Raw genomic sequence first — 27,293 nt, 5'->3', positions numbered from 1 at the left:
TTAGAGGTCAGTTAAATGTAATCTGACTTACATTGCAGAAAACAAAATGGTAACTTGGGTATTTTGTATGGAATTGCAAATTTCATTCCAAAAATTTTACTTGTCCTTCCATGTTAATTATATTGTACTTGCCCTTCATTTAAGCAAATAAAAAGTAATTGTCTGAGCTTTTGTAGCTTAGCATACAAAAATTATGAAATTGCATAATGCTGAGTTTGATTTAAGTCAATTCAATAAGGTTTTACAAAGGTTCTAGAGAGAGAGCCGTGTCTTTCCTTTCTCTCATCAGAGAATAGGTAGGTAAGTAAAACACTTGAGGTATCACAAGTGTGCTGTGAGGCGCTTGCTTCGGTACCCTGATGGGTGAGATAAGAGTTCTTGGTGTAGTTCCCAGTACAGTAACTTGGTTTTGTGCTCTTGCTTTAAACTGTGCTAGAACAATGCCTTTTATTTGTGTGTGTTGTTTGAAAATCAAGGCACAAACATTTAAGGTGGATTGTTTTAAGGTCAATAAATGTACTGAGCCGAGATTCAATGCTCTCTTAGACATACCTTAGGAGAGCTGTACACACTACAGCTCACAAGCCTATGATGGCTGTATAGTAAGGATATTTTGTTAAAATTAGAGAGAGTAAAAATTGTTAGAGAAATAGTCTGTTACCAAGCTTTAACCAATAGGGAAGTTTATGCTCAGATAAATACTGAGGCAGAGCATTTTAGCACGTGTTTATAAAGCCATGTGATGTTTTTACTTACTGTATTTTTTCCATTGCTCTGTTCAGTCTAGTTTCGAGAGTCTGATTTAGCTGTTTTCCTGTGGTGTAGCCTTAGCAATTAGAGCATCTAGTTGTATGGATAACTGATATATGTTCTCTACACAATGTAGGATTGTTTTCTATCCCTTTATCCCTTTCTGTATTAATCTTCATTAATACTTACCAGTAGGTTATTTTCTGAACACCTTTCTGCAATGCAGAAGTGCTGTCTTGTCACAGTGGTTTTTAGCCACTGCAAATAAAGGTAAACATCAGAACTGGCTACTAATTTTGAGTGCCCAAACTGAGACTTTAGCTAAATTGTCACAGAGGATTTAACATTTCTTTGATGTTTCTTCATATGAAACAGAGCTCTTGATCCTTATAACAGAATTCAGAGGGTTCATCTCTTCTGCAAACTCAATCAAACCATCCAAAATATTTAGCTGGTTTTCATATGGAGCTTGATCAGTATAGAAAAGGGACTTGAAGATTATGCCTGTGTCAGCAAGGACTGGCCTTAGTGATCTAAGGAAGTCTCTTAATCTGGCACACAGTAATTGCATGTAAAATTGTGTTTTAAATTATTCTGATGAGTTACAGGGGAACTTCTGGCTAACAGTGGAGCTTGAATTCAAGTCTACAGGATAATGTAGTACTCCAGTACCCCTATGTTATTTGTTTCACACAGGTAAAGAGAAAATGAACAAAGATTTTGTAATCAACTCTAGTTTGTCCAAATATCTGAATAGCTTCAGTCTTTATCTACTTAGATGTTTTATCAGCAGGCCTGGGATTTTTAACTGCATCTTGCAGATGTCTGGTGCTTTAGCTTATAATTACAGAGCAAAGTAGTTGGATACTCACACTTTCAACTCCAGAAGGTTTCTAGAAACTTGATAGGCAGGTTAAGGAATTCAGGAGTCTTGTGTCCCACTTTAGAACCCTGCAAGTACAATTCTTTCTGCCCTGTTTTCTTCCTTTACTCCTACTCTCTGACCCTGTTTTTGGTTGGTATGTTTGTTTGGTTTTTTCCCCTCACTTACTATTACACCTTCTCATGTCAGAAGCCTTGCCTGCCTGGCAAATCCTCGCAAATCTGGAGTTTGGCTGCCCTGCCCATTTCATATCCACTTTTGCCTTTGTCACTACACTTTTTTTCCCATCAAGACCCAGTTTTTCTTTTTAAAGCTTCATATCTGCTCCATCTGCCCTTTATTTCCCTTCTCCTGCCTTTACAGGATTTGATGCTTGTGTGGTCAGTCCTATTTTTGCATTTCCCTTTGTCTCAGCAACACTAACCTTGCCTTCCCTTCACCTTCTTGCAGGATGCAGTCTTTGCTGGCTTTAGTTTTCTCATTTTCCAAGGTGGTACTTTTCCAAGTTTGCTTTCAGATTGGTTCCTCTCCTCCTCTGCTCTTCCCGAGCTTGGCAGGTGGAACACAGAGTCAGCACAAGAAACATGATTCCCTAACTTAATTTAGACCCATGGAGTCAGGTCTGTCACAGCCTGTCGGAGATCAGTACTGTCACTCACTCACTAGAGGAAGCTTACAGATCCAGCATTGGCAAACTGAAGCAATGTCTTTTTACCAAAACCTTGTTTCTTCACTGTGTTTGGGAAATTTTCCCACAGGGATGGTAAAAAAAAGCTTTATTGGTAGGAAGGTTGTGCTCTGCAAAAAGAGCATAAAAGCCCAGAGATTTGTGGTATTCAGTGAAAATGACACTAGATTTCCCTGCCCCTCAGTTATAAGTCTGGGATATGGCAGGCTGTTGAATGGAGTCAGCTGGGGCATTGTTCCAAGGTGTCAGGAACTGCATTCAAAGCCCTTGCATGCCTGAGCACTGGGCCTCCCTTTCCTTTCCATCATGTGTTCCCATTGCTTTCCAATACAAGCTCAATTTCTTTTTTTTTATTACAGAAGCCTTATACAGTCTTACTTGTGCATTTGTAGTGTTCTTGCTACATGGATTTGTGATTCTGCTCCTCCAAGTCCTGTGCTAGTGCCCTGGCATCTGCATTGGCCAGCATTGACAGGGCGTGGAGCCAGGCCAGGATCTGCCAGCGTGAATAAAGCCAGACATCCCACACTTCTACAGCATCTTAAGCTCTTTTTCCTACTCTGTGGTCTTCCAAAAATATGTTTGACTTTAGGGTTAGAGTAAAGAAGAGGAAAAGGTGCAGCTTGAGAGTAGAATGCATCCTTCTGGGCTGAGCTCCAAGTTAGCCTTTGAGAAGGCAAGTGCTGAGCGTGGGGCTCCTGTGCATTTCCTCTCCTGGGCTCTGATGTGTCCCCTCCCCTGGAAGCACACCAAGGGAAAATGAGAGTAGACAGGCCAGTAGGAGAACTGATGAGTTGTTCTTGGAGCGCTTTGGGGTGTTGTGGCTTTATATGCATCTTAAAATTGAAACAGTTAATTCCTCATTGTACCAGGCATTAATTCATATGGTAACTGCAAAGTCGTCTTTTAGCTTTTTGTGTGGTGTGCTGAATAGATGTTTTCCTCCATTTCTGCCCCTTAATTTTCTTTCCTCTGTTTTGTCATAATAGTAAATATGAGGCCCTACACTTGTGAAGATATTTTGCGGCTCCATTGCTGACCCTTAGCAACTGTGATAAATCTTTTTAAAGGCAAAATTATACCTATTCATGATAATCAATTTCACATGACCCAAGATACCTGAGGTCAAGGACATTTCAGAAGTGTTTTTTTTGGGTGGGGGGAGGAGAATTACAGAGTTCATTGTATTAGTCATGCAAGAAAAGAGATCAAAAAGATTGATTAGGCAATTTTGTCTGTCCAAGGTGACATCACCTAAAATGGTGTCTTTTCCTTTTTGCAATGCAGTTTTTGTGGTGCAAGCAAGGAAATACTTGATGACTGGTGAAATATTCTACAGTCTAATTGCTTCTGATATTTTTCAATGCTGAATTCAACTGTAAAATGTAACTTCACTCAAAAACAGCCAAAGCTTAAAAAGCAACAGCCTTGTTAGAAAAGAGGAATAATCTGGGTGGAAAGGAATTAGCATTTGCATGAGCTGGCCCTAAAAAGGTCAATTTTAGTCTACTTTTCTCTTAGTCTCTTTTTATGAGAAGACCAAACAAACCTTTCTAGGCCTAGCATATCTTTTAGCCAAGAAGCACAAAAGTGAATTTTTCTTCTAGAGTAGGTTGTGACTTACAGTAAGGATGACTACTTTCTAGCATAAAAGCAATAATATGTAGCAGTTGATCTCTCCCAGATATAGTCACAGCAAAAAAATTGTCAGTTTTCTGCCTTCCTTTCAATTTCTGCTGCTTTCTGCTCTAAGAACGAGGTGTGAGCAGCATCTCCCTTGCTGGACTTGAAAACTTGGTAATATGGGCTGTAAGTATTAATGACTTGGTTAATGCTCTGGGTTTGGGTCTGATTCTTGGGCTTGGTTATCATCCCAGTTGTTGGAGGGTTTGTAGGACCTTCTCAAGCACTAGAGCTGAACCTGGTGGAGTCACCAAAGCAAATCTGTTCCTTTACCTGTTAGCTGCTAATGAGAATAGTCAATCTGGTTAGCAGGATTTTTAAAATTTTTTAAAGGTCCGATTGAAGTTGTGTGGCTTGAAAAACTAAATAAAAGGATAACCTTTCAGTCTTACAAGAGAAATGACTGACAGTGGTAAGCGGGGTCCCAACTGCCCCTGCTGGTACTGTTGTGTAGTGAGGCTTAATTGCAAGCTAAGGTTAGTTCTGTTACATTAAACATGTTATTTTAATGTAGGCTTGTGTAAATGCATTAGTAAATACACTGGGGAAAGACCTACAGAGTTACTGATGCCTTGCTGTTCTATTTGCACTGATAGATCTTCCCTCCTTCAGTTGTGTTGTCAGTCGAGTATTTTAGGTGTTAGGTGAATTGAACTATCTTTAGCTATTCAGCTTTGCTGCTTCTTAAACTCATGTCTGTCATCTAGTAGAATCAAAATTTCCAGCATATCTCAGTGATGAGTATTAGTTCCCCCTGCCACCCCCTGTTAGTCTGGGGTTTTAAATAGCTGTTTAGTTGCTTGTAACTATTTTATTTTTGAGCACCAGTAGTTAAAAATAATTTGGTCTATAAGGTGTCTTCCTCTTATGATTATAACTTTTTATTTGCTTTACTTGGTATTTGAAATCATAGTTTTGGTACTAGTGTCATGTTGAGATGCCACTACTCCTTGGCAATATTCAGCATGGAGTAGAGTATACCCAGTGAAAATATATCTGTCACAGTATAGCTAGTATTTGTGTATGATGTCCTGTAACTCCTGCATGTTAGTGGAAGGAGAATGGAAAAAAGTATCACATCTTCATAAAAATACTTCTGTAAACTTTGTCTATGGTCTTAAATTAGAAACTGGTGAGATTATTTGTTGACATGGTTGTTTATTTTATGCAATGACCTTTTTGCTTTCTGATTTGTTTCCCACATTGAGTTCCCATGTGCTGGCCTCATAATGTAGCAACACTTGACATGTTTTTTACTTGGTCTTGGTCATGATAAAGTGTAGTTCTTGCTCCTGTGTTGTTTGAGTTTAAACTGGTTACATGAGTTCCCTGGGTATGTACTTGAACATTATGAATGGTTCATGCTGTCATTTAAGAGCCCAACCTCTCCAATACTTGCCCCTTCTCAAAGGAAATGGGTCTTTACAGTTCTACTACTGCTTTGACCTATGTATTGAGCATCTTATTAGATGTTAAAAATTGTCATATATTGATTAAAAAGAATTAATTAAAACAACTCTTAACTTCATAAAAGTGACATTTGAAGATAGAAGAATCTGATGGAAAATAAGTATGTACTGCTTTCTATGTCTTTTCAGGTTGTTTTGGTGTTCCTGACATGGCAGATAATGTAAATGTTAACCAGGGCTTTTCCCAGCCCTGCTCTGAGCAGCTGGAACTTGTCTGCTGCATTCCCTTAGTGATGAAGGTCATTTGTATGGTTTTATGAAATGTGTTACTTTCCTGGTGACAGCCAGTGTGCATTAACTGTGAAACTGAGAGGACCTTTCATCCTGGTTTTAATGTTGTGACTACAGGGTCTGAATCAGTACCACTAAGGAGGATGTGAAATAGAGGTGGCTTATCTCTTATTCTCCAATCTTTTTGGTGTTCATTAATTGAAAAAGTTAGCTTTAATAATGTAGCTTCAATAATTATTGATTTAAAGCACAGGTAAATTGTCTGCTACAGATAATTGATATGGGAATTTCATGTTTCTAGTTAAACAACTAGGTAAACATTGAACCTCCTTTAATGATTGCCTTTGCATATAATTTCATGTTCAAGAAAAAAGAACTTAAGTAATCATGATAAAATGACAAATAATAGCTGATGTTTGAAAAACTGGGGTTTTGTCCTGCTGAGAATTTGTGACTTCCGTTTTTTCTCTAACTAGGCTCAGTTTGATACAGTTCCTCATTGGTAATAAAGGGACAATTAAGAATGTTCTACTGTAGAACATACTCAAGAATGATCACTGCCTTGTAGCTGTGGTGGCTTTAGTAGAACAAACTGTAAGTGTTGATGACTGGGCTTTTGACTGTCAGCAGCATTGGATGACTTAAATATCTGATCTGGATTTTGTTTATATCTTCCTCCACTTCCTGGGAATGCTTTCTGGTAAAGAGAAGGAATGATTTTTGCACAGTCATGTTGGCTGGCCTCAATAACCCTTCGTTGTGAGTAATTCTAGATGCACACAAGGAAGTGTGAGTCACCCTCTTAAACCTGATCCAGGTAGAGGCACTTGAAAGATGGCCAAAGGGGCATATGAGGGCAGCTGATGTGAGGAGAACACTGTGTGGTATCTCCTTCCCAAATAGTGCTGGTGTCTTGTTGGAAAGTGTAAAACTGATGCCTGAGATGCCTGGTCTTGTGTACATATGGTAGCATCTGGTCTCCAGCTCAGAGATCATTAATAAACTGCTGCTTCCTCATGAGGTAAATCAACAGAAAAAGTTGTTTCTGCTGTGGATAACTAGCAAAAGTTCTTTGTCTCTTTGTCTCCCTTATTTGTGTTCACACAAATGCTGGCATGAAAATGTTTGTTGGAATAAATGTAATGTGATGGATTGGATCTAGTTCTGATCCTTGTGTATGTGCCTACTGGTGCATAACAAATGTCACCATGCAAAGTTCATGAGAACACAAGCAAGCCTAGCCCTCAGCTTATGTACAGTCTCTAGCTTTTATTTTTTTTTTACTTTCCTTTCTCTTGCTCTGCCTCCCTTTCCCTTTTCTTTTTTCTTCTTCCTCTTTCCCTAACACCAGCCCTGTTAGGTGAATCAACTCCTTTCCTGCTATCAGTGCTAATTTAAAACACTGGGGAACCAACACTGCCTCTTTCTAAGTCTGTTAATTATGTTCTTTTGTCTGTTTTATCAAGCCCTTGTGTCTGTTACAGTAACTGTGTGTACAGTGCTGCTGGCAAAGCCTTCTTGAACAGGCTGAGGGAAAGAGATTTCTGCCAGGACTTTTTTGGTTTGTTTTTTCTGCTCTTGTGGCAAACATAAGCAAAGCTGAGAAAAACTACCTTCTGTTAACTGATAAAAGTGTTCAGTGAGTGGGATGTGAATGCTTTACATCCAAACCGGCACAGATCTTCTGGTACAAAGTGTGTCCCTGCTTGTCCTTTATGCTGTCTTTGTAGTGTAAACTGGACTCTATTTTGTCTTTGGGAAAGGACCCATTAGCTGCCTGGTATTTGTACGGTGCTTAGCACAATGTAAGCTGCTCTTTAAGTACTTACTAACACAACCGTGACTAGCCATTTGCCCTTGTGAAGGGTTCAGTATGGTTTGTCACTGTCACTCTTTCTTATAAGACAAATACTTAAATTTCTCCATCCATTATGCTCCGTGATGGACTGCTTCTCCTTACAGGATGCTGGCAGGGGCTGAACTACTTTGTACTTGTGTAGTCTTTAACTATTCAGAAAGTGAGTGAAATGCTAGTTCTGAAAAAGAGAAATTTAGATTACCTTAGTGTACTGTATGCCAGACAAGAATCTACAGAGAGAGAAATGCATGTGCTTTTTGCATACTGCAGATTGTGTATTTATTTTTGTGCATATCTGTGGCTACAGACTTCATTTTTTTAGAAGGCCAAGTTATTTTCTGGATGTTAGGAGTGAGCAGTAATGGATGTGGGTAGGTATGGTGAAGGAAGCAAGCTGCAGAGCCCCATGCCTTACTTTCTGTCCTCCCCCAGAGCCCAGGCTCTTGCAGCAGCACACCAGCCTGCCCCAGCTCGTCTCAGGGCTGCCTACTTCACCCCAGTGTAGTCTGCATGGAGCAGGTGCCATGATGGTAGTCAGACTGCTGGGTCAGAGCCAGGGTTCAAGTGATGGCCCCTGGAGTAGAAGTACAGATCCAGCCTTAGGGGCCACATAGTGCAGCTCCCAGATTGCTCTTGCGCTGCCACAGCAGCCTGCCCCAGTAGGCTCGGTGGTGGGCACTACTTGTGAAGTGATGGGGCTCTGCGTGGGTTTTATCACAAAGAGAGGGTGATGGCAGCAGCCTGGCCTGGCTCAGGGCTGCCTCGTACCTGGCGCAAGAGGGCATGCATTGCTGCTTGGTCAGCTTTGCCCCAGAGTTTTTCCTTGTCATCTCTTGGGAAATATAGGTATGGGACTATCACTTGGGGCTGACATTTAAACAAATTATTTTCCTCTACCCTTCTATGCTTAATAAACTTTATGAGCCATGTGACTGTCAGAAGCTGAGATCTGTAGCTGTTCTGTTTGCATAAAGAAAGTAGAAGACTTCCTGAAGCACAATGGGTTGCTCTCAAACTACATCCCAAGAAAGCAATCCAGTATCCAGCTGTACTGGAGGACAGAGCAGTGATGTTTCTGGCTGCAGACTATATGGTTCACATGGCAGATCCTGCATGGAAATGTGCATTCAGATATGAGGAAAATCCATGACTGGGAGGAGGCAGTGTGAGCAGAGCAGGGTGCAGTGCCTGTACAGTCTTTCTCCATTGGGACATCAGCTGACTGTTAGGGCTGGCTTTGTGCCGTGATGGGACAGCTGAGGCTGCCTGGGTGGCAGCTGCCACCAGGTGTGTGCATGGGATTCAGGTGGGTGTGAGAAGCTAAAGAAGCAGGTTTCCAACTTTCCTGGTGGGTGTGCTTCTGTGGAGGTGGTGATAGGCTTGGTGGGGTGAGTGTTGCAACCCTTTCTTAGGAAACTTGAGTTACCTTGCATGTGGGAAAATACATCCTGTGAGCTAACATCTTTCCCTCAGAGAGCATTTACTAGACTTCACTAAATACAGAGGCTTTGTGTATTGCGTTGTCTGTTTTGAGGATAGTGGGTACTTGAACAAACCAGGAATGAGTAGCTTAGTGTGCAGAAATAATTTAATACTCTTCTGTTGACTTCTTGAACTGTCAGCAAAACATGGTGCTCTGATGGTCATCAAAATGGAAAAGTCATTCTCCTGAGAAGGCAGATCTAAATTATTTCCACCATCACAGCAGGGAGCATTGTGTAGGGCTGAAACATACCATGACCTGTTGAAATAAACGACTGAAAGCAGGAAGTCATTCAGCTTATTTTCATGCATGTGAAGTGAGGTGATGGAAGCAAAGAAAGAAGGCTGTATCCTCTCAATACTCTTGTTGCACTGTATTAGATGAGGTAGTTCCAAATCCTTTTTAACTTCTGGACCTAAGGCAACAAATTAATTGAGGATATATGGCTATAACATTCGCCGTTTTGGTGTTATATGTGTGCTGTTCTAATGATATATAATTATAATTAATTGTATAATTATTGAGGCTTTCCTTCTGTAGGGCTTTTGATAATGTCTCCCACAACATCATTTGTCACTAAATTGGAGAGATAGGGGTTTGATGAATGGACTGTTAAATAAATGAAGAATTGCCTAGGCAGCTGCATCCAAAGATTTGCAGTCAACTGCTCAATGTCTAAATGGAGATCAGAAATAAGTCCTGTTCCTCAGGGGTCCATAATGGGATCTGAAGGGTTCAATATCACCAATGACGTGCAGTGGGTTTGAGTATGCCCTCAGGAAGTTTGCAGATGACACCACTCTGAGCAAGCGCAGTTGATGTGCAAGCGGGAATGGAGGTCACCCTGAAAGACTTCAGCCTAGAGAAGTGGGCCCATATGAATCTTGTAAAGTTTGTTGAGGCCAGGTACATGGTCCTGACCTGCACCTGCATCCTGGTCTTCCCCAATATCTGTACAGACTGGAAGATGAATAGATTAGGAGCAGCCCTGCAGAGAAGGGCTTGGAGATACTGGTGGATGAAAAACTGGACATGAGACAGCAATGTGTGCTTCAGCTCAGAAAGCCAACCATACCCTGGGCTTCATAAAAAGAAGTGTGGCTAGCAGGTCAGTGGAAGTGATTATTCCCTTCTACCCTGCTCTGGAGAGGCCAACACTTCAATGACTAAGAAGTTTGGTCTTTGTTTTTTCAGTTTTTTGCTTTCACAATGAGCGTTTGACTATTACTACATCCAGAGACCTCTGTTAGCTCCTATTGCTTGCTTTTCTGGTCATATGAACAATTTCCTTGTGCCCTTAGCAACCTGTTTTTACTGTCTTCAGTGTGGTGATGCAAACCAAATGTAAACTAAATTTTACTGGGTTGATTGCTCTGTGGCTGATCTCCTCCTGTATTACACCATGCTCAAGCAGGGAGCCCTAGAGTGTGCTACTCAGGATTGCATCCAGATGTTTTTTTTGAACATCTCCAGTGAGGGAAATTCCACGACCTCTCTGGGTAATCTGTTCTGTTTGCAATCATCTGCACAAGGAAGGTATTTCTTATGTTCAGGTGAAACTTCTGTCAGTTTCTGCCTGTTGCCTCTTGTCCTGTTGCTCTACTGAGAAGAGTTTGTCTCCATCCTCTTGGTACATTCCCTTCAGGTACCTACAGACACTGATCATGTCTCAGTTGTCTCTTCTCCAGGCTGAACAGGCCCAGCTCCCTGAGACTCTGTGTAAGAGATGCTGCGGTCCCTTGGTCAACTTTGTTGCCCTTTGCTGGAGCTACTCCAGGAGCTCCACATCTCTCTGTTACTGAGGAGCCCAGGACTGGACACAGCACTCATGAGTCTCACACACACCTAGTGAGATGTGGCCTCACTCAGGATGAGTAGAGAGACAGAGTACCTCCCTTGACCTTCTGGCAGTGTTCTTCTCAATGTCCCCAGGATACCATTGGCCTCCTTAGCCACATGGGCACACTGCTGGCTTGTGGACAGCTTGTTGTCCACCAGGACTCCTAGGTCCTTCTCTACAGAGCTGCTTCCCAGCAGATCAGCCTAAGCCTGTACCAGTGCATGAGATTATTCCTCCCTAGGTTCAGGACCCTGCACTCGCCTTTGTTGAATTCCACACAGTTCCCCTCTCCCCATCTCTGACCTTTCGAGGTCCCTCTGAGTGACTGCACGGTCCTCTGGGGTATTGGCCACTCCTCCCAGCTTTGTGTCATCTATGAACTATGCTAAGGGGGCATCTGTCCCTCCATCCAAGGCATTGATGGAGAAGTTAAACAATAATGGGCCCACTATTGAACCTTAGGGGACACCACAAGTGACAGGCCTCCAACTAGACCCTCAGACCCCAATTATTGTGACCCTCTGGGATTTGCCATTCAGCCAGTTCTCAATCACCTTTCACCTGTCCAGTTCACACACCTGAGTTTGCCTGTGTGGATATGATGTGAGACAGTGTCAAAAGATTTGCTGAAGTCCCGGTAGACAGCAGCCATTGGTCTCTCCCCATCTCTCCAACCAGTTGTCCTGTTGTAGGCTCCAGCATGCTTTAAAAATTTGGTTAAGTTGCTATGCAGCTGTGAAGCATCTGAATCATCTGTGAAAAGTATGTGCTCGGAGAGGAAGATCATACTTAACACTATTTAGGTGGTTGAAATTGTTACGTTTAGTTATGTTTTTGTATGGGAAACTAAAATATTTCTTTGTGGCTGTTCAACTCTGACTTTTTTTTTTGTGTTTGTAGTTTTCATAGTATCAAATCTAACTAAATGGGGCACTTAAGAAAAACTCTTATGAATTTTGGGGAAAACCAGACATTTACCAAAAACAGGGTTCATTGAGCTGTTCAGTTCTCTTTTTTCTGATTTGTTAGCCAGTTTTTGGCAATTTCCAGCAGCTGTGGGGCAGGAGGAGATAAGTGAAGACAGGAGAGATCTATGCCAGCTCATTTATGTCATGTAAGGTGGGTCTTTGACAGCCTTCTTTCTGAAGAGCAATGTTAAAAAGTCAAGGTGACAGGAAAAAGCAATATTGGAGCTTTTTGTGGTACTTAGAAAATATTTTTCTTCTCCTCAAATTGGCACTTGGAAGGGACACTGAAAGCAGTAGTTTAAGTGATTTCTTGGCAGCCAGCAGGTGGATATTACAAAGCAAATGCACTTAGTTTCTGGCTGGCTGTGTCTTCTCCCCCTGCCCAATAGAACTGTCCCACGGTAACTTTCTTATGGTCCAAGAAGAGATAATTTAAAAAGGAAGCATGGAAAAGGTTAACATGATTCCACTCTCATTTGCCATGGTTTTTGTACAGAGGCCCTCCACTCCCAAAGAAAGCAAAAATTAGAAATTTATAATTTAGAGTACCTCTGGGTTTCACATTATGATTCTTTTCCATGGTAGAGAAAGTGATTTATTTGTTTCAATAAACATCATACCTTTTGATCTACTGGTCTTTGTAGAACAGTGGCACCTTACACAGGGCTCAATTCCAAGTAATTTTTTGTCCCGTATTTTAAATCTGACAGAACTTGTCCCAATAGCTTTCTGAAAAGCCTCTGTTTCTTCTTCCTTTAGATGCAACCAAACCAAAGCATTCCTTCTCAAATCACTCCTCCAACTTGCCAAGTTTTCTTTCTTTGCCATCTTTGCATGTTCATGCATCCACCCTGATCTGAGCCAGGATGCACTGATTTGGTTCCTTATTATAAGGCTGCTGATGCACAGAACCACAGTGATAGGGAGGAAAGAAAATAACACTTAAAAAGGGAAGGGTTCCTTCTTGATCATTGTAGCAGTCCCCTAGCTTTCATTCGCTACTTTTAGTGTCAATCAAGAATTATTAAAAGATACAAAGGAAAAAGTATATATATTTTTAGGGACGTTCTGCTTAAACATTGTTTTTATTACTCCTTTTTTTTCTTCTGCAGAGTGGGAAGGCCCCAGTGAAAGACATGTTCACAGATCTCAAAGATGGAAGGAAGCTTTTGGACCTTTTGGAGGGTCTGACAGGGAAACCTCTGGTAAGAGAAACATCTGAGTCATATTTCCATTTATTAAAAAAACCCAGACCAATGAATAAACAAAACACAAACTGAGGCATGTGATTTTTTTAAAATTTTAATTTATTTAAAACCTTAATTTACTTGTAATGTGTACTTGTTCTCTACAGTTCCAGTGAAATTCCCATGAACTCCACTCATGAGATACAGGGTCAGGCTGACCTGCCTGACCCTCTCTTGAGGGTTTACATACTGTCTAGCAAAACATGTAAAATCAGTGGTGTTCACACAGTGTATGTTTTTAGTTGAGATCTCTTAAAGGTCTGTTTCTGGATGATCAGGTTAACCTGTGTTCAGCTGGATCCCTGTGGGCTTCTAGTAAGCCTGTGAAAGATCCCTTAAAGAGCAAAAAGAAAGTAAAAGACAACAGCCTAGTAGGTAAAAATCTGCATCTCCATGAAAAAATTTGTCATCTAGAGACAGGAAAAGGCTGAAAACTGCTCAAAATGTGTATGGGAAAGTGCATGTGGCTGAAAACTCTTCCCCTGCTAACATTAATGGCTCTTCAGAAAGATGCATAAAATATGGTGAAACCTGTGCCATTACTTGGGATTAAATTCTTGATTTCACTATTTATACTGAGTCTCAGATTTGTTTTTGGCCCTTATGGGGAACCTTCAGTCATACAAAGTTTCACATTGTGAGCTTACTTTATTTTTTAAGCAGATGTGTTTTACTACTGCTTTTAATAATTTGTGGTGCAATTTGAAGTATGATGAAAACAACATGAGTTTTTTTTTGTTTTGAAGTTCATTACTGTGTTCCGAGTTCAGCTCCATGCTCTTGCAGTATGATCACTTTCTGCCACAGGAATTAAATTATGGTGATTAAAAGAAAATAGGGTGGCAGGTATTGTCAAGAATTGAAGATTTATTTTTATTGGTGTGGAGGTCTGGTTGTGGAGGTTTTTTGTTTTTGTTTTTTTTTTTTATTCCCCCTGATATTAAAAGGAAGGGAAAGTCAGGAAGCATAACTTCTTGCCAGTATGCAAAGATTTAGCAGGCTTTTGGTGCCAGAAAAACAAATTGCTGCTTGTTCTCTCTTGGGAGCCAGAAAATTTCAAGTACTCTGGCAAATGTTCAAAAGCCTCAGATTTTCCCCAGGAGCTCTTCCTTTGCCTTTGCAGTGCTGGTTTATAATTCTGTAGATGCTGGGAATAAAACTTTTGGACTTACGGAAGATGAGCTGAAACACATTTTGAATCCAAGGCCTGTCCTGTGCCTTTGGTTAGGGAATATTGTTCTGACCAGTTTTCATTTGGAAATTGTTGTGGGTGATCTTGTTTGGGTTTTCTTACTACTACTAAAAGAAAGAAGTGAAAATCTGGAGATTTTTTTTCTCTAATTTTGTTTGGTATGTCCATTAATTCTGATATTGAACAGATTGTAACTTTTTATTTTCAGCCTAAAGAACGAGGTTCCACCCGAGTACATGCCTTAAATAACGTCAACCGAGTACTGCAAGTCTTGCATCAGAACAATGTGAGCATGTTTTTCCACAGCTTTTTGAGAGATTCTTTACTTTATTGTTGTATGTAAATGAGTTCAGAATGCAGAGAGTAAAGGTTTTTTTATCTAAAATGAGACCTCATTGGGATGGGTAAACTGTTCATAGTTTCTTATATGATGTAGAATTTCACTGTCCAGCAATTTTGTGAGATCTTAACAGGCAAACTTAATAATGGTATTAAACTACTAATCACAAAACTGTGCTTTGTTGAGACGTGTGCAGCTCCCAAGAAAAAGGTGCCTTGAAGATTTGCTTCAAGCAAACAGCAGGACAAAAAAATAATTTCAAATAATGCTGCATAACTTGTGCTGGAATCTGTAAGGGAATGGCAGGTTTTGTGACTCTATCCTGCTCTCCATTTCCAGGAGGGTCTTTTCAACGATTTCTGTCATCTCTGTGTCGTACGTATAGTGTTTCTAATTTGCAGCTTTGGTGACTGGTCAGAAGAGCAAACAAGCAAACAAAATCAAATCATACTTTAAGAAAAATAAAACTAATAATTATTTAGCTTGATATTTGTTTTTAATGCCTGAAAGACAGTAGTGCTATAGTAAAGTGGTTTTAGTTTTTCTTCCTTTTTTGACAAACAATTCCTGGTAGAGTGTGCCTATACTTAGAATTTCTATTTGTGAATGTCAGGTCACTAAAATAATGTAAGAAGATCATTTTGGAAATAAAATACATCAAATACAAGAAAGCATGGGCATATTTATATAAACTGCTTATTGAAGAGTGATACAACATGCTGTATTATACTGCCATTTCCCCTCTGTGTTGGTGGACTAGTGTCATATTTCTTGGAAGCAGACAAAGCTGGCAGTGGGTTATTTTTGTTCTTTGAGGTACTGTAAATATTGATTAACTTTTTAAAGGCTAAATAATGAGTTTTTCATCTTGAAATTGATTTATTTAATTATGAAAATAAATGAAACAATACTGAATTGCAATAATTAATTATTTCTTCCTGAAGCTGACAGCATCTTGGTTTCTGGAAGTAAACAGATGGTCTTAGTTAGCTGAAGGTTGTTAAGGTCATGTAGTTGATTTATGCCTACTGCTTTGCTTCATTAAAAAGTGTGTTGTGTGTTACGATGGAGAGAAAAGGCATCCACTGAGAAGTAGTTGCATTCTGTTGTTTGAGAGTTTGTGGGCTATGCAATATTCATAACTTGTGAAATAATTTATAAAAGTGTTTAAATATATATTGCAAGGATTGGACAAACCTAGGGTGTAGGTGATCAAGTAATCCTGTGAACCTCATCCTTTAAGCAGAATGGTTCCAAGTAAGGAAAGTCAACTTTTTTGATTTGTAAATCAAATTAAAATATAAAAATAACTGAGGACCAAACTTGCTTAACTTTTATTTTCCTTTCAGGTTCTTTATGCTTGAATTTCTGTATTTCAGTTTTGACTAATAGTATGCACCTGTATATTTAGAGGAGAGAATAAAACTCTTCCCCTGGAAAATCTTCTTTGGTGCCACTTTTGTCATGCAGTTTAAGCAGTTAATGTTAAATTTATTTAAGCAGTTGTCATGACAAATTCAGATGAAAAATTTTCTGTCAACTCTGCTTTTCTCTTCAACTACTTTTTATTTCAGAGCACTTCGTAATATTTGGCTGGACAGCCAAGGATGTGGGGTGGGGTTGTTACTTGGAGCTGTGATAAGTGTTTAATAGAGAGTTGATTCAACCTCTCCAGGTGGAGTTGGTGAATATTGGAGGAACTGACATCGTTGATGGGAATCACAAGCTGACGCTGGGGCTGCTGTGGAGCATTATCTTGCACTGGCAGGTGAGAGGCTACTGTGAGATCTCTTCCTTTCCAGGAATCGTGTACATTGTTCTGCTGTGAGTTTCTCAAACCTTCCCAGGCTTTTGGTGGCAGAAAATACTGCTTCTATTTTGGGCTGGTAAATAAAGGCAGGCCAGTATTTGGTTTCTGCTCGAAGTCTATTGGCTGCCTCCCATGATCTGTATTCTTGTATGTGCCCAGTTGTGCTTAGCTGCTCAGTTTAGTTCCTGCTGGTGTGAATTGCAGAGAGGCTTTTCGGGCTGAAGCATTGTATTTCTATTCCTTCCTCAAGGACTTGAGGCAGGTAGTGTTTTACTGTTTAGGTAGCTGTGTTTGTCTTGCATCTTACAGCTGCTTTGTAGGTTTGTTAGTCTCATAGGTTGAATTGTTCCTGGTTTATCTAAGTATCTGGGAAGATCATTGAATTGGAGGGACTTTGGTAGATGTGTATAACTAGCACCCAAACAACAAACTACTTTTGTAGGATGAGCAGATATCCTCTTCTAGCAGAAAACCTATACAAGCTGTATTTTTGGAGTTTGTTTACTGGTGGAACCACAGCACAAGGCAGTGAGGAGTATTATTCCCTATACTTAGAACAGACAGCATCAAGGAGAGTGAGAGGATCATAATGTAAGAGTAATGTGTCATTATTGCACGAAGCATCATTGGCTTTTGTAAGCAGTAGAGGGCAAAGATGGCCTGAAGACTGCTATTCCCAAATTTCTGTGAGGAATTGGAGTTTGATTCATAGCTTTTCATGGGGAAGCCCCTTCCATGATTTGTGAAGTAGTTTGGTTTTGTGAGGAAGAAAAGTGGGACATATGTTTGTAAGGTGTAGTTGTTGCTGTCTTGCAGGTGAAGGATGTCATGAAGAACATCATGTCAGATTTGCAGCAGACCAACAGTGAGAAGATACTGCTGAGCTGGGTTCGCCAGTCCACCAGACCTTACAGTCAGGTCAATGTTTTGAACTTCACCACGAGCTGGGCTGATGGACTCGCCTTTAATGCTGTGATTCACAGACATAAGTAAGTGGCAAACAGCTTGTCTTTGACCTAGTGAAGTAAACAGCTTTTATTCTGTGTCTTTGTGCTTGAACATTTGACAGCTTCTGGCCTATTTCAGTGATTCATTTTCCAGGATTCTTGTTTGTTTGTCTTTTTTGTGGTAACAATAGCAGTGGTGGGACATTGCCAGCATATTGCAAAGGCTGTAGCCAAGGCAGGAGTGTAACACTGAGTTCCTTCACATGCACAAGTGTTTGCTAATTGGAGTGGGTTTACATCCCACTTGGTATGCATTTTACAGTGAATATACTGAAAGGGTCTCTGCGGGGGAAGGAGGAGTTGACCATCTCCTTCGTCTGAATTTCTCTCCTACCTGCCCTCCTTTGCAGAAAGAAACATTTCTTCCCTTGGAGATTGCCATATAATTTCAATAAGAAGATACAGAAGCTTCAAAATGAAGAAATGAGAGGCTCTGTAGCTTTTCTGGTGTTTTTTAATATAATGTGCTTGAAAGATGATGTATGCAGCTCTTTCAGGAGAACTGTGGGGCAGAATATCAAACTCTTTAGGTATCTGTAGAATATCCTTTAGTTTATTCATTATACTTTATAAGGAATAGAGTTAAAATTTCTCTGCACAGATCTTCTGTGTTCTTTCTGATTTTTGCAGGAATCTTCAGAAGTTTAAATAAATCATTACAGATTCTATTAAAGTTGCATACTTTTTTTTACTTCCTTTTTAAAAATCTCTTTGAGATCTACTGGGCAATCCATTATAATCCTGTGTCTCTTAAATGAACTCAGCTCATTGCTTTGCAAGGTCTGACTGTTCTTACCCATAAATAACCATTTTAATGTGGAAATGGTATAATAATTTCTAGAATTTAACCAGACCTCCCGGTCACCAGGTATTTGACACAGGAAATGCTTTATAAACACTCAGATTTACACCGAGCAGATGCCAAGTGTTTGCAGAACATAAACTCACTTTGAGCCTGCTCTGAAGTGCCCATTTGGTCTGAGGTAACTGCAGTAGGCTCTGTCACAGGCTCACTGCCTTCAGGACAGGTCTGCCCTGACATGCCTCTGTGTCTTGTGGACCAGGGCTGGCTTGTGTTCAGCCTGCATGGCTGTGTAAGGAGGGCCAGCACCACACTGAGGGCTTCTGTAAGTTTGGCAGGACTGCTGTGCAAGGACAGAGCAATACTGCCAAACCTCTCACTGGAATTTATCACAAGTATTACAAAGTCCCTCCCCTGGATTATGTGAGCAGTTGCAGTGAAGTTTTCCTACCAGCACAATTGCCTGTAGTGGGCTTGCTCTGCTGCTGAATGTGTGAAGCTTTGTGATGGAGAGCGTGCCAGCTTTAGACACAAATGAAACCTAGGTGACCTGAGAGAAGCAGAAAAATTAGTTTCAGGCTGTTTGTTGTCCTTTTGTTTTAACTATGTGCTTAGGCTTTACAGGATCTGAAGTCTCTGCCCTTTTCAGAGCACTTGTTAAGCAGCAAAAGCCTCAGCTGAAAGCTTTTGACTCCGTAACTGTGCTTTCCTGTGATTTCCTAAAATCTGGGTCTGAACCTTTTATTCCATATTCCTTGGAGCCTGACAGCTGCTGGCATGTCAGAATTCATCTTTGTTGTCCCTGGGCACAAGTCCTTTAACCAGAGAAGCACCATTTCCCCCATACTTTTAAGAAATCTTGAGCTGGGTTTCTCTTTTCGCTTTGAAGGAGAGGCTATAAAGGCACTTGCAAGGAACCAGGAGGCTGGGGCAGGTTGCAGAAGCCACAGGACAACAAAGCTATATAACTTACCCAGACAGTAGTGCTTCCCTACCTAAGGGGCATTTTTCAACACTGCTTTTATATTTTAATTTAATATAACACTTGAAAGAGGAGAATGTTAGATTCCATTAAGAGATTTAATATCTTTTCTCATTATGTACCTATCAGCAATTGTTAGTTGTACTACCTCTTGGCTATAATATCTAATAACTTTGTAACACTTACAGCATGTAAGTAACCTATTACCTCATATAATTTTATTAGCATTTTACTGTACTGCTCTCTTTCATTTACTAATATTAACTTAGCTCCTCTTTGAATTTAATTCTGCTTTTTGGTTCGATTTTCTTACTCTTAGATAAGTACCTAGTTGTGATTTATTAAAACCTTTTTTTTCAAAGTCAGTATCTACTAAAGACTTACATGAATCTGTGGTTCTCCTTGCTGCTTTTGCATGGATGTACAGTATTCCATGAACTTCTATGTATATCTTTGTTCCTGCTTACCCTGCTTTCTTCTGGCTTTTTGCTTTGTAGACTGTTGTCTTAGGGACTCCCTGTTCTACAAACATAATGACTTGACAGATGATAAAGTGTACTCTAAGTGAATTTACAACTGAATCAAATATTAAAAGAATTAAAGGCAAGCCCGTCTCTTCCTCCCCAAGTTATAAAGTACAGAATCAATAGCAGTATTTTGATGACAAGCCATTGTTGCAGGAGAATGGAATGTGTTTTAATGGCTCTGCAGTTGTGTTGCTGCAGCACTTGGCTGATCATGCCCCACAGGTGTAGGTACTGCTAGGAATGGGCCCTGTTTGCTCCCTGTGCTTCCTGTTATGCACTCTGCTCTTTCCCCTTGAGACCCACCAGCGTATTTTGGGTGCGCAGCTGGACTGGAGATGCTCTTGGGTTAACACTGATCTTAGCTGAAGGCTGCTGACACTGCAAATTGACCAGCTCCTTGGCCTGATTTGCACTGGGCCTCATGAGCACTTGTGATGGGATGTTTTCTTGTAGGCTGCTGTTTGTTATTGGGGGAAAAACACTATGGGGAAGAGTGAGCAAGTGGGGTGGAGACTGCTGTTTCTCCTGGCTGTGATGGCCTGGGGTGGTCACTGAGCCACATCACAAGTTTGGAATGAGGTTTTCCAGGAACAGAGTGACTCTTGATTACCCAGCAGCGCTTGATGCAGAAAATGTTTAGTAATAGTAACGCTCTAAAAGAAACAGTTGAAGAAAACTGTTCTGGGATAAATTTTAAACAAAGCTTGTGGTCTTGCTAGTGGTATTTGATCTCCTGTTTCAGTCCATGACTTTGTTTAGGATGTGGAATGGTAGGTGGATGTTGCTGTGAGCATGCAGTCAATTAATTTGTGATCATCAGATTGTCACTAATAAGTGAGAATCAAGCTTTTTGTTTTGCATTTGTGTATATGCACATATGTTGGTATTTGGTACATATGTGTATGAATATATTATTCAGGTAGCTACTATCATATGCCTAACTTGATATTCTGCATGGTATGGAATTTTCTTATCCATAAATTTGCTTTCATTCTTGTTTCGCTTTCTCTTTTAGACCTGAGCTGTTCAGCTGGGATAAAGTTACAAAGATGTCTCCGGTTGAGAGACTGGAAAATGCTTTCAACATAGCCAAGAACCACTTAGGAATAGAGAAACTATTGGATCCTGAAGGTGGGATACAGTTATTTTACTTGACAAGAAGCTTTTTTTGAGCTCTCTTAAAAGAAATTTCTTCTATTGATACTAAGTATGAATAACAATTCTATCAGCTTTGTGCAGTGCTATTTAATTTCAAACTTTAAAATTTGGATTTAAGCAAATCCCATTTGTTAGTGTAAGGGTATGGATGTACATATGTAGACTTTGGTTTTTTGAATATTAAGGTTTGGGTTGACTTTCCATCCAGGGACTGTGTAAGGAAGGTGAAGTTGGTACGCTGACTTTGTTTCCTTTTAGGTAGGAAGCTGTGCTGAAAGCGTGTGTGCTTTTCAGGTGCAGCAGTGCATTCTGTAGAATGGGGCGGTTTAAGAGCTCAAAATTTATTTTCTTTACACACACACAGAGTAGCAGTAGCTGCCTAGGAATGCTTACCAGGAAACCTTTATGGCTCCTTTTAAAAGTACTGACCTGTTGCTCTGCTTTGAAGTGAGCCTCCAAAGATTCATTCTGCAAGACGAGCACCAGCTTCTTACGGAAAAAAAAGTATTCACTGAATGGATACTGTTCATAACCCAAGAGAAATGAACTTGGCTCAGTGAAACTCTTTCCAGTGTGGAAAAAGAGAAAATTACCTGAATGGCAATAGGAAGGGGGATAGAGCCTAAGTGGAAATGTTTGTTTATGTAGGATACTGTCCTTGATACATTTCTGCCTGGGAGATGCGTCAGAACAAGTTTCTCCAAATGGGTTTTTTTCCTTAGCAACTTCATGTCTAGGTTCTTACTTCAAACAGATCAAGACTTTTAATGTGGATTCATTTCCAAATGTAGAAAATTTATTTTGTCTTTTTTTTTTCCTCCTTCATGGTACTTGCAATGTGTGTCCAGACTGGTCTCTAAGTTAAAAGTTTATGAAAGGCTGTTTGAGGGGACAATATGTGAATTGTTACTTGTGTTCTATGTTACTGATTCAAAAAATTGTCTTCATTTATTTTTCCCTATGTTTTATCTTTTTGATGCAGATGTTGCTGTACAGCTTCCAGACAAAAAGTCCATTATTATGTATTTAACTTCTTTGTTTGAGGTCCTTCCTAAGCAAGTTACAATGGAAGACATTCGGGAGGTGGAAACCCTTCCAAGGAGATACAAGCAGGAATGTGAGGATGGAGAATTCAGTGTGCAGCAGGTGTGTTTGTCATCAAATCCAGCCTTTCTTTTTTGGAGTTGTAATTTTAGCTGATCTTCATGTTTGTCAGTTTCACTGGATTATGCTTTCTGTCCTGGGCAACACAACTGGGAAAATACAAAAAATCATAACTTCTTTTTCATTAACTTCAGTCTTTCTGCCTTCCTTTTTCTTTTCTGAAGCATGTACAAAATCTTGTGCATTGAGATATAAAGTTCCATTTGTATTATGCTGCCTTTTGTTTTTGTTTTTTTTGCTTCTCTGTTTCATATGTCTTGATCAGCTGAAGAGAGTGGTCCACAGTCTATAACTGACTTTTCTATGGAACTTGTGGTGGTTAGTGGTAGTGAGGTTTTGGTTGGTTTTGAGATTCACTGTTCAGAGACCAAGATTAAAGTTGTATCTTCTATTCAGGTTCTTTACTAATGAACTTGCATTTTAATCTAGTGACTTTGGCATTTCTCATTAAAATTTATCTAACAATTTTTTTAACATTTTATGAAAACTTGAAAGAGATCTTAGTTGTTCTGTTTTTGATACCATTTGGGAGGGCATCTTCTGTGCACTTCTAAGACATCTCTTTCCTCTTGGCTGCCTAGACTGTGGTACTTGAAGAAGACCAGGACAGTTCTAGAGCAGAGACTCCCAGTACAGTGACAGAAGTGGATATGGACTTGGATAGCTACCAAGTTGCCCTGGAAGAAGTTCTTACATGGTTGCTGTCAGCTGAGGATGCATTTCGGGAACAGGAGGAAATATCTGGTGATGTTGAGGAAGTCAAAGAACAATTTTCCACCCATGAAGTAAGCTTCTCTTATAAATTCTTTTGTTGTGGTTTGGCTTAGTTTTTTTGTGTGTGTAAATAAGCTGCAGAACTTCCATTTCCTAGCCTTTATTCAAGGTGAAATTCTTCTTTTTAGAACCATGATTGAAGCATGCTTTGAAACCTAAATGTAATGTTTTTAAATCAGCCTTTGGTGACTGGTTTACAGGTGTGCATAATATAAAGGCAGTCTGATCTCAGTCTGAGTTGTACTTCCCTGCTGCCAATTAAAAAAAAACCTGGTCAGCCTTGTGCCACTAGCTGTTAAATAAGGGTAATGCTGAAATTGACAATTACGTCAATTTATTCAGCGGTCCTCCTGTGATGGTTAGGATAGTTTGTTTCAGAAACGTGTGTTGATGCTTCCAAATGATCCTTTTTTACAAATTTTGGTTTGACTTTGTTCTAAATCTGAAAAAACATTCTAATGTTGCTAGAAGGTTATTGCCATGTTAGATATTTTAGTTTTCTCCCATGCCAGCTTACTGTATAAAAATGAATATAGAGTTTGAATGCTGATCAAGAGGAGGAATTTTTTTCCTTGTGCTACACTTCTAAAGCAATGAAGCAAAGGAAGAGGTGTTCTGAATTTACACTAAATATATGTTGCTAACTCATAGGGTTCTAATTGCTTTCCTACAATACATTTCAGATGTTGTTTTATGTTCTGTTGGCCATAGGTAAATTCCTGTTTCATATTTTTGGTGGTTTTGCTTGAAGGCTCTCTTCTCCCCAACAGAGCTTTCATTGAGGTGGTCAGCTTTTTTTTCCTCTGTTTTACTGGATCTGGAATTTTTGTAGTGCATGGAAAATCTTGTGTCAAGGAAAGGAACAGGTCTGCCATCATCATGCATTTGATGGTGCCAGCTCCTTCTAGAGCACTGATTCAAACATTATAGTTTTTAGAATATTTAAGAAGTTATAAACTCTGATAGGACCTCACAGTGATGTTTGCTTGTACCATTTCCAGGGTTTTATGATGGAACTGACTGCGCACCAGAGCAGTGTGGGCAATGTTCTGCAGGCTGGAAACCAACTGGTGGCCCAGGGAAATCTGTCACCTGAAGAAGAGTTTGAGATCCAGGAGCAAATGCTGCTGCTGAACTCCCGTTGGGAGGAACTCAGGGTGGAAAGTATGGACAGGCAGTCTCGGTGAGTTCATGGCACGTAACTTCTTCTAGAGGTTCAGGACTGACCTCTGGTGCTTGCTGTGTTTTGGAGAATTTGGTTTGCTTTTTTTAGAATTAACATTTCAGTTTGTGACACAAAATCCTTCTTCATACTTTAAAGTGAAACAAAAGAAGTGTGTATAACTGACTTTTTTCTTGTCATTATGTAAAGTATTCTGTGAATTGTTATGTAGATGTGCCAGACTAACTGTATGGTATTTAAATGCAGTGGTTGCATGAACTACTGAAACAGCATTAGAAACACATTTAAGTTTGTCAATAAAGTGTATAGTGGATGTGGATATCTATGGGTATTTACATAATTAAAAAGCTTTTAGAAGAATTTTTTCCCTACATATGGGTTACCAAGGTAAGAGCTGCATATAAATTGCGTAGTTAAGGAACATTTTTTATTAAGAAACAAGAATACTTATTTGTGTTCCTTAGCTAAATGGTGAAAATTTTATTTGGTGATAGGTAACAGTTTTATGTATGGCCTTGCTTCTTTCCTATATGAGCTAGAATTTAGTTCCTTTCCTTGGGAAAGCTGTGTCTGAAGTAACTCTGCTTTCCCCTGCAGCCTGCATGACATGCTGATGGAGCTCCAGAAGCAGCAGCTGCAGCAGCTGTCTGACTGGCTGACGGTCACAGAGGAGCGCATTCAGAAGATGGAATCTCAGCTCCTAGCAGAAGATTTGGACTCACTTCAAAAACAGCTGGAAGAACATAAGGTAAACCTTTTGCTGTTGTGTAATATGTATAGGAGTAGTGTTTGGAAGATGTGTATGTTGGTGGATTCCTTGGCTGTGAAAATTGATTGTCAAGAGTCATATATGACTGTATTTGGTGCTTGGAAAAGGATGATGGTGGTCTAGAAAGGAATTAGAAGCTTTAACGTAACACCTGAGCACTGCTGTCTAGTAGGAGCTATTTGCTTCATGCAGGAAATTTTTTAGGGAAAATTGTTACCCTTACTTTGTGGAGAGACTAGGGCCTCTCCTGGTAAACTGTTGATGTGAGGAACAGTATGTAAGGTACTGTGGGCAGACTTGCCCTTAATTACTGGCAGGCATTACTAAAGCCTGCTTGAGACCTGCACATTAAACTAATGTGGGAGTCAAAATCATCAGGGCCTTCCAAGTCACCAGTTCCAGTCCCTGCTTTTGCAGGGATCACTAATCCTAAGGCAGTGCTTAGACTCTGGTTCTCATTATGTGTGCAATATTTTGGAAGTGTGTTTTCTCGAGTTTTTGGGTGTAAATCCCACCTTTCTACCCTGCAATGTTTTTGTGAAGGAGAAAGATGTCCTTTTGATATTTGTTGTGGTGCAGCTTTAGTTTTCATGCTCAGTGCTGAGGTTTGACCTTCTCCCCAGCATGGGACATACCTCACAGAACAAGAACACTGGAGTATTTTTAGTCTGTGTAGTTTCCTGTCCTTTGTTTTCAAAGTCTGTAGAGTTTGAGGCATGTGTTTCATAGAGTAGCTTAGGATATGCTGGTATAAAAAGTGATATTGACAGTACTGTAAGGATGTGTTGATCTTGCAGAGATATTTTGTAGTAGGCTTTAAGCATTGAATCTGTTCTTTTAGAAGTTGTATGAATATTTAAATCTACAGATTGCTTTAAACTAATCTGAGCTGCCTGTTTTTTGCAGTTTTCAACTATTATTTTAGGAACATCATGGTCAGTTATTGCACTGTTGATACTTTTGACATTATATCGTCAACTCTTGAAAAATGAGTGTTTTTATTAATTTCTGTTTGGCATGCCCTATGTTACTTGCTTATTAGCAATAGCAGCCCTGTGTAGAAGCACTTAACCTCTCCTATGTATAACATCAAACATATGGAAAGTCAGTGCAGTTGTCATGTGATTCTCCTAGTCAAGTATGGGGCATCCAACTGAAAGCACTCCATCTTTTACAGTATTTTAACAGAATGGGTTTGGGTTCATTTCTAGCAGCCTTTTGCTTACAGTTTTTAAACCGTGCAGTGATTGCCAGTGGTAAAATCTGTGCTTAGCTGTCGAATCTGAAATACCAAAGTTCTGCTGCCACAGCATCTGTGATAGTCACTGTGGCCAAAATAGCAAATTAGCAAATGCATGCAAAGTTGGTAACCTCTGAATTGTTCTTGTAGAGCCTGCAGAGTGACCTAGAGGCAGAACAGGTGAAGGTCAACTCCCTAACACACATGGTGGTCATTGTTGATGAAAGCAGTGGAGAAAGTGCAACAGCTATTCTGGAGGAACAATTGCAGGTAAAATCTTAGAGCCCTCTTTTTTTTAACTCTATGATTAGGTGCTTGAAAAATTCATATGTAATTGTTAATCAACATTTTTGTGTTTAAAGAAAATTTATCTAGAAAGTAATTTAAAATAACATTTCCTTTAGGAAATCAGCTTAAGCCAAAACCTGCTAAAGTGCTTTGGTGACTTTCAAGCTCTATTACTGATTAGTCAAGCTGTTTGCATTCCCAATGACTTGGGTAATTTGGTAGTATATGCTTTCAGCAGTTTCATTAAATGGGAAGATTCATAGTACAACTCTTATTTCATGTAAGTTGTTTTCCTAAGAAAGTTAAAATCTCATAGCAGAAATACTTGGAAGACATGAACACAATTTATCTAGGGAATATCATATGAAGTGTTTTCCTGTCACTTAGGACTATAACCTGAAGTACAGTGAGTACTTGAGACAGAATTTTTCCAAACAAAATTAGTGCTACTTTGTTCATTCCTTTTTATGTCAATCAAATAGCTCAAAGACTTGAGCAAAATCAGAGTTTAGGCCACATGTAAATGTTTTTGAAAGTGTTAATCTCCGGCTCTGTGCAATACAACAATATCAATAATGGACAGGGAAGTAGATATAATGTAGAAAGAAGTTACTGTGAAGCAGAAATCACACTTTTGAATATCTGTTTTTGGAGTTTCTTTGTGAGGTTTGTGGTAATTTCTGAGTGTTTTGTGCTTTTGTAGAGGCTTGGTGAGCGGTGGACAGCAGTATGTCGTTGGACTGAGGATCGGCGGGTCAAGCTGCAAGAAATTCAGCTTTTATGGCAGGAACTGCTGGAAGAACAGGTGAATAGCTGTTCAGCTTTTCAGAGTGACTGGTTGATTGAGGAAGAGAAAAAACAAACTGAAAAAGAATCAAAGCTCTGACTAGGATTGATTTCTTTTCATGGAAAAGAAACCTTGAAAGCCTAGAATTTGTTATTGTTTGGGTTCCCTGT

The 27,293-nt window shown here is 39.8% G+C and overlaps 1 protein-coding gene across 5 annotated transcripts in view; it reads left to right on the top strand.

Moving 5' to 3' along the window:
• Positions 1–27,293, top strand: part of UTRN (utrophin) — a 342,692-nt gene that overhangs the window by 59,285 nt on the left and 256,114 nt on the right. For all 5 annotated transcript variants that reach the window (XM_030944526.1, XM_030944527.1, XM_030944525.1 and 2 more), the window contains 11 exons: positions 12,966–13,058; positions 14,501–14,578; positions 16,308–16,400; positions 17,259–17,431; positions 20,776–20,891; positions 21,901–22,064; positions 22,664–22,867; positions 23,858–24,039; positions 24,637–24,787; positions 26,199–26,318; positions 27,040–27,141. In XM_030944526.1, the coding sequence (XP_030800386.1) occupies positions 12,966–13,058; positions 14,501–14,578; positions 16,308–16,400; positions 17,259–17,431; positions 20,776–20,891; positions 21,901–22,064; positions 22,664–22,867; positions 23,858–24,039; positions 24,637–24,787; positions 26,199–26,318; positions 27,040–27,141 (1,476 nt within the window). The remainder of the gene's footprint in view (positions 1–12,965; positions 13,059–14,500; positions 14,579–16,307; positions 16,401–17,258; positions 17,432–20,775; positions 20,892–21,900; positions 22,065–22,663; positions 22,868–23,857; positions 24,040–24,636; positions 24,788–26,198; positions 26,319–27,039; positions 27,142–27,293) is intronic.

The sequence above is a fragment of the Camarhynchus parvulus genome, chromosome 3, assembly GCF_901933205.1.
Source record: "Camarhynchus parvulus chromosome 3, STF_HiC, whole genome shotgun sequence".
Taxonomy (NCBI): domain Eukaryota; kingdom Metazoa; phylum Chordata; class Aves; order Passeriformes; family Thraupidae; genus Camarhynchus; species Camarhynchus parvulus.
The sequence above is the reverse complement of the archived record's forward strand: the minus strand, read 5'-3'. Positions and strand labels throughout refer to the sequence as shown.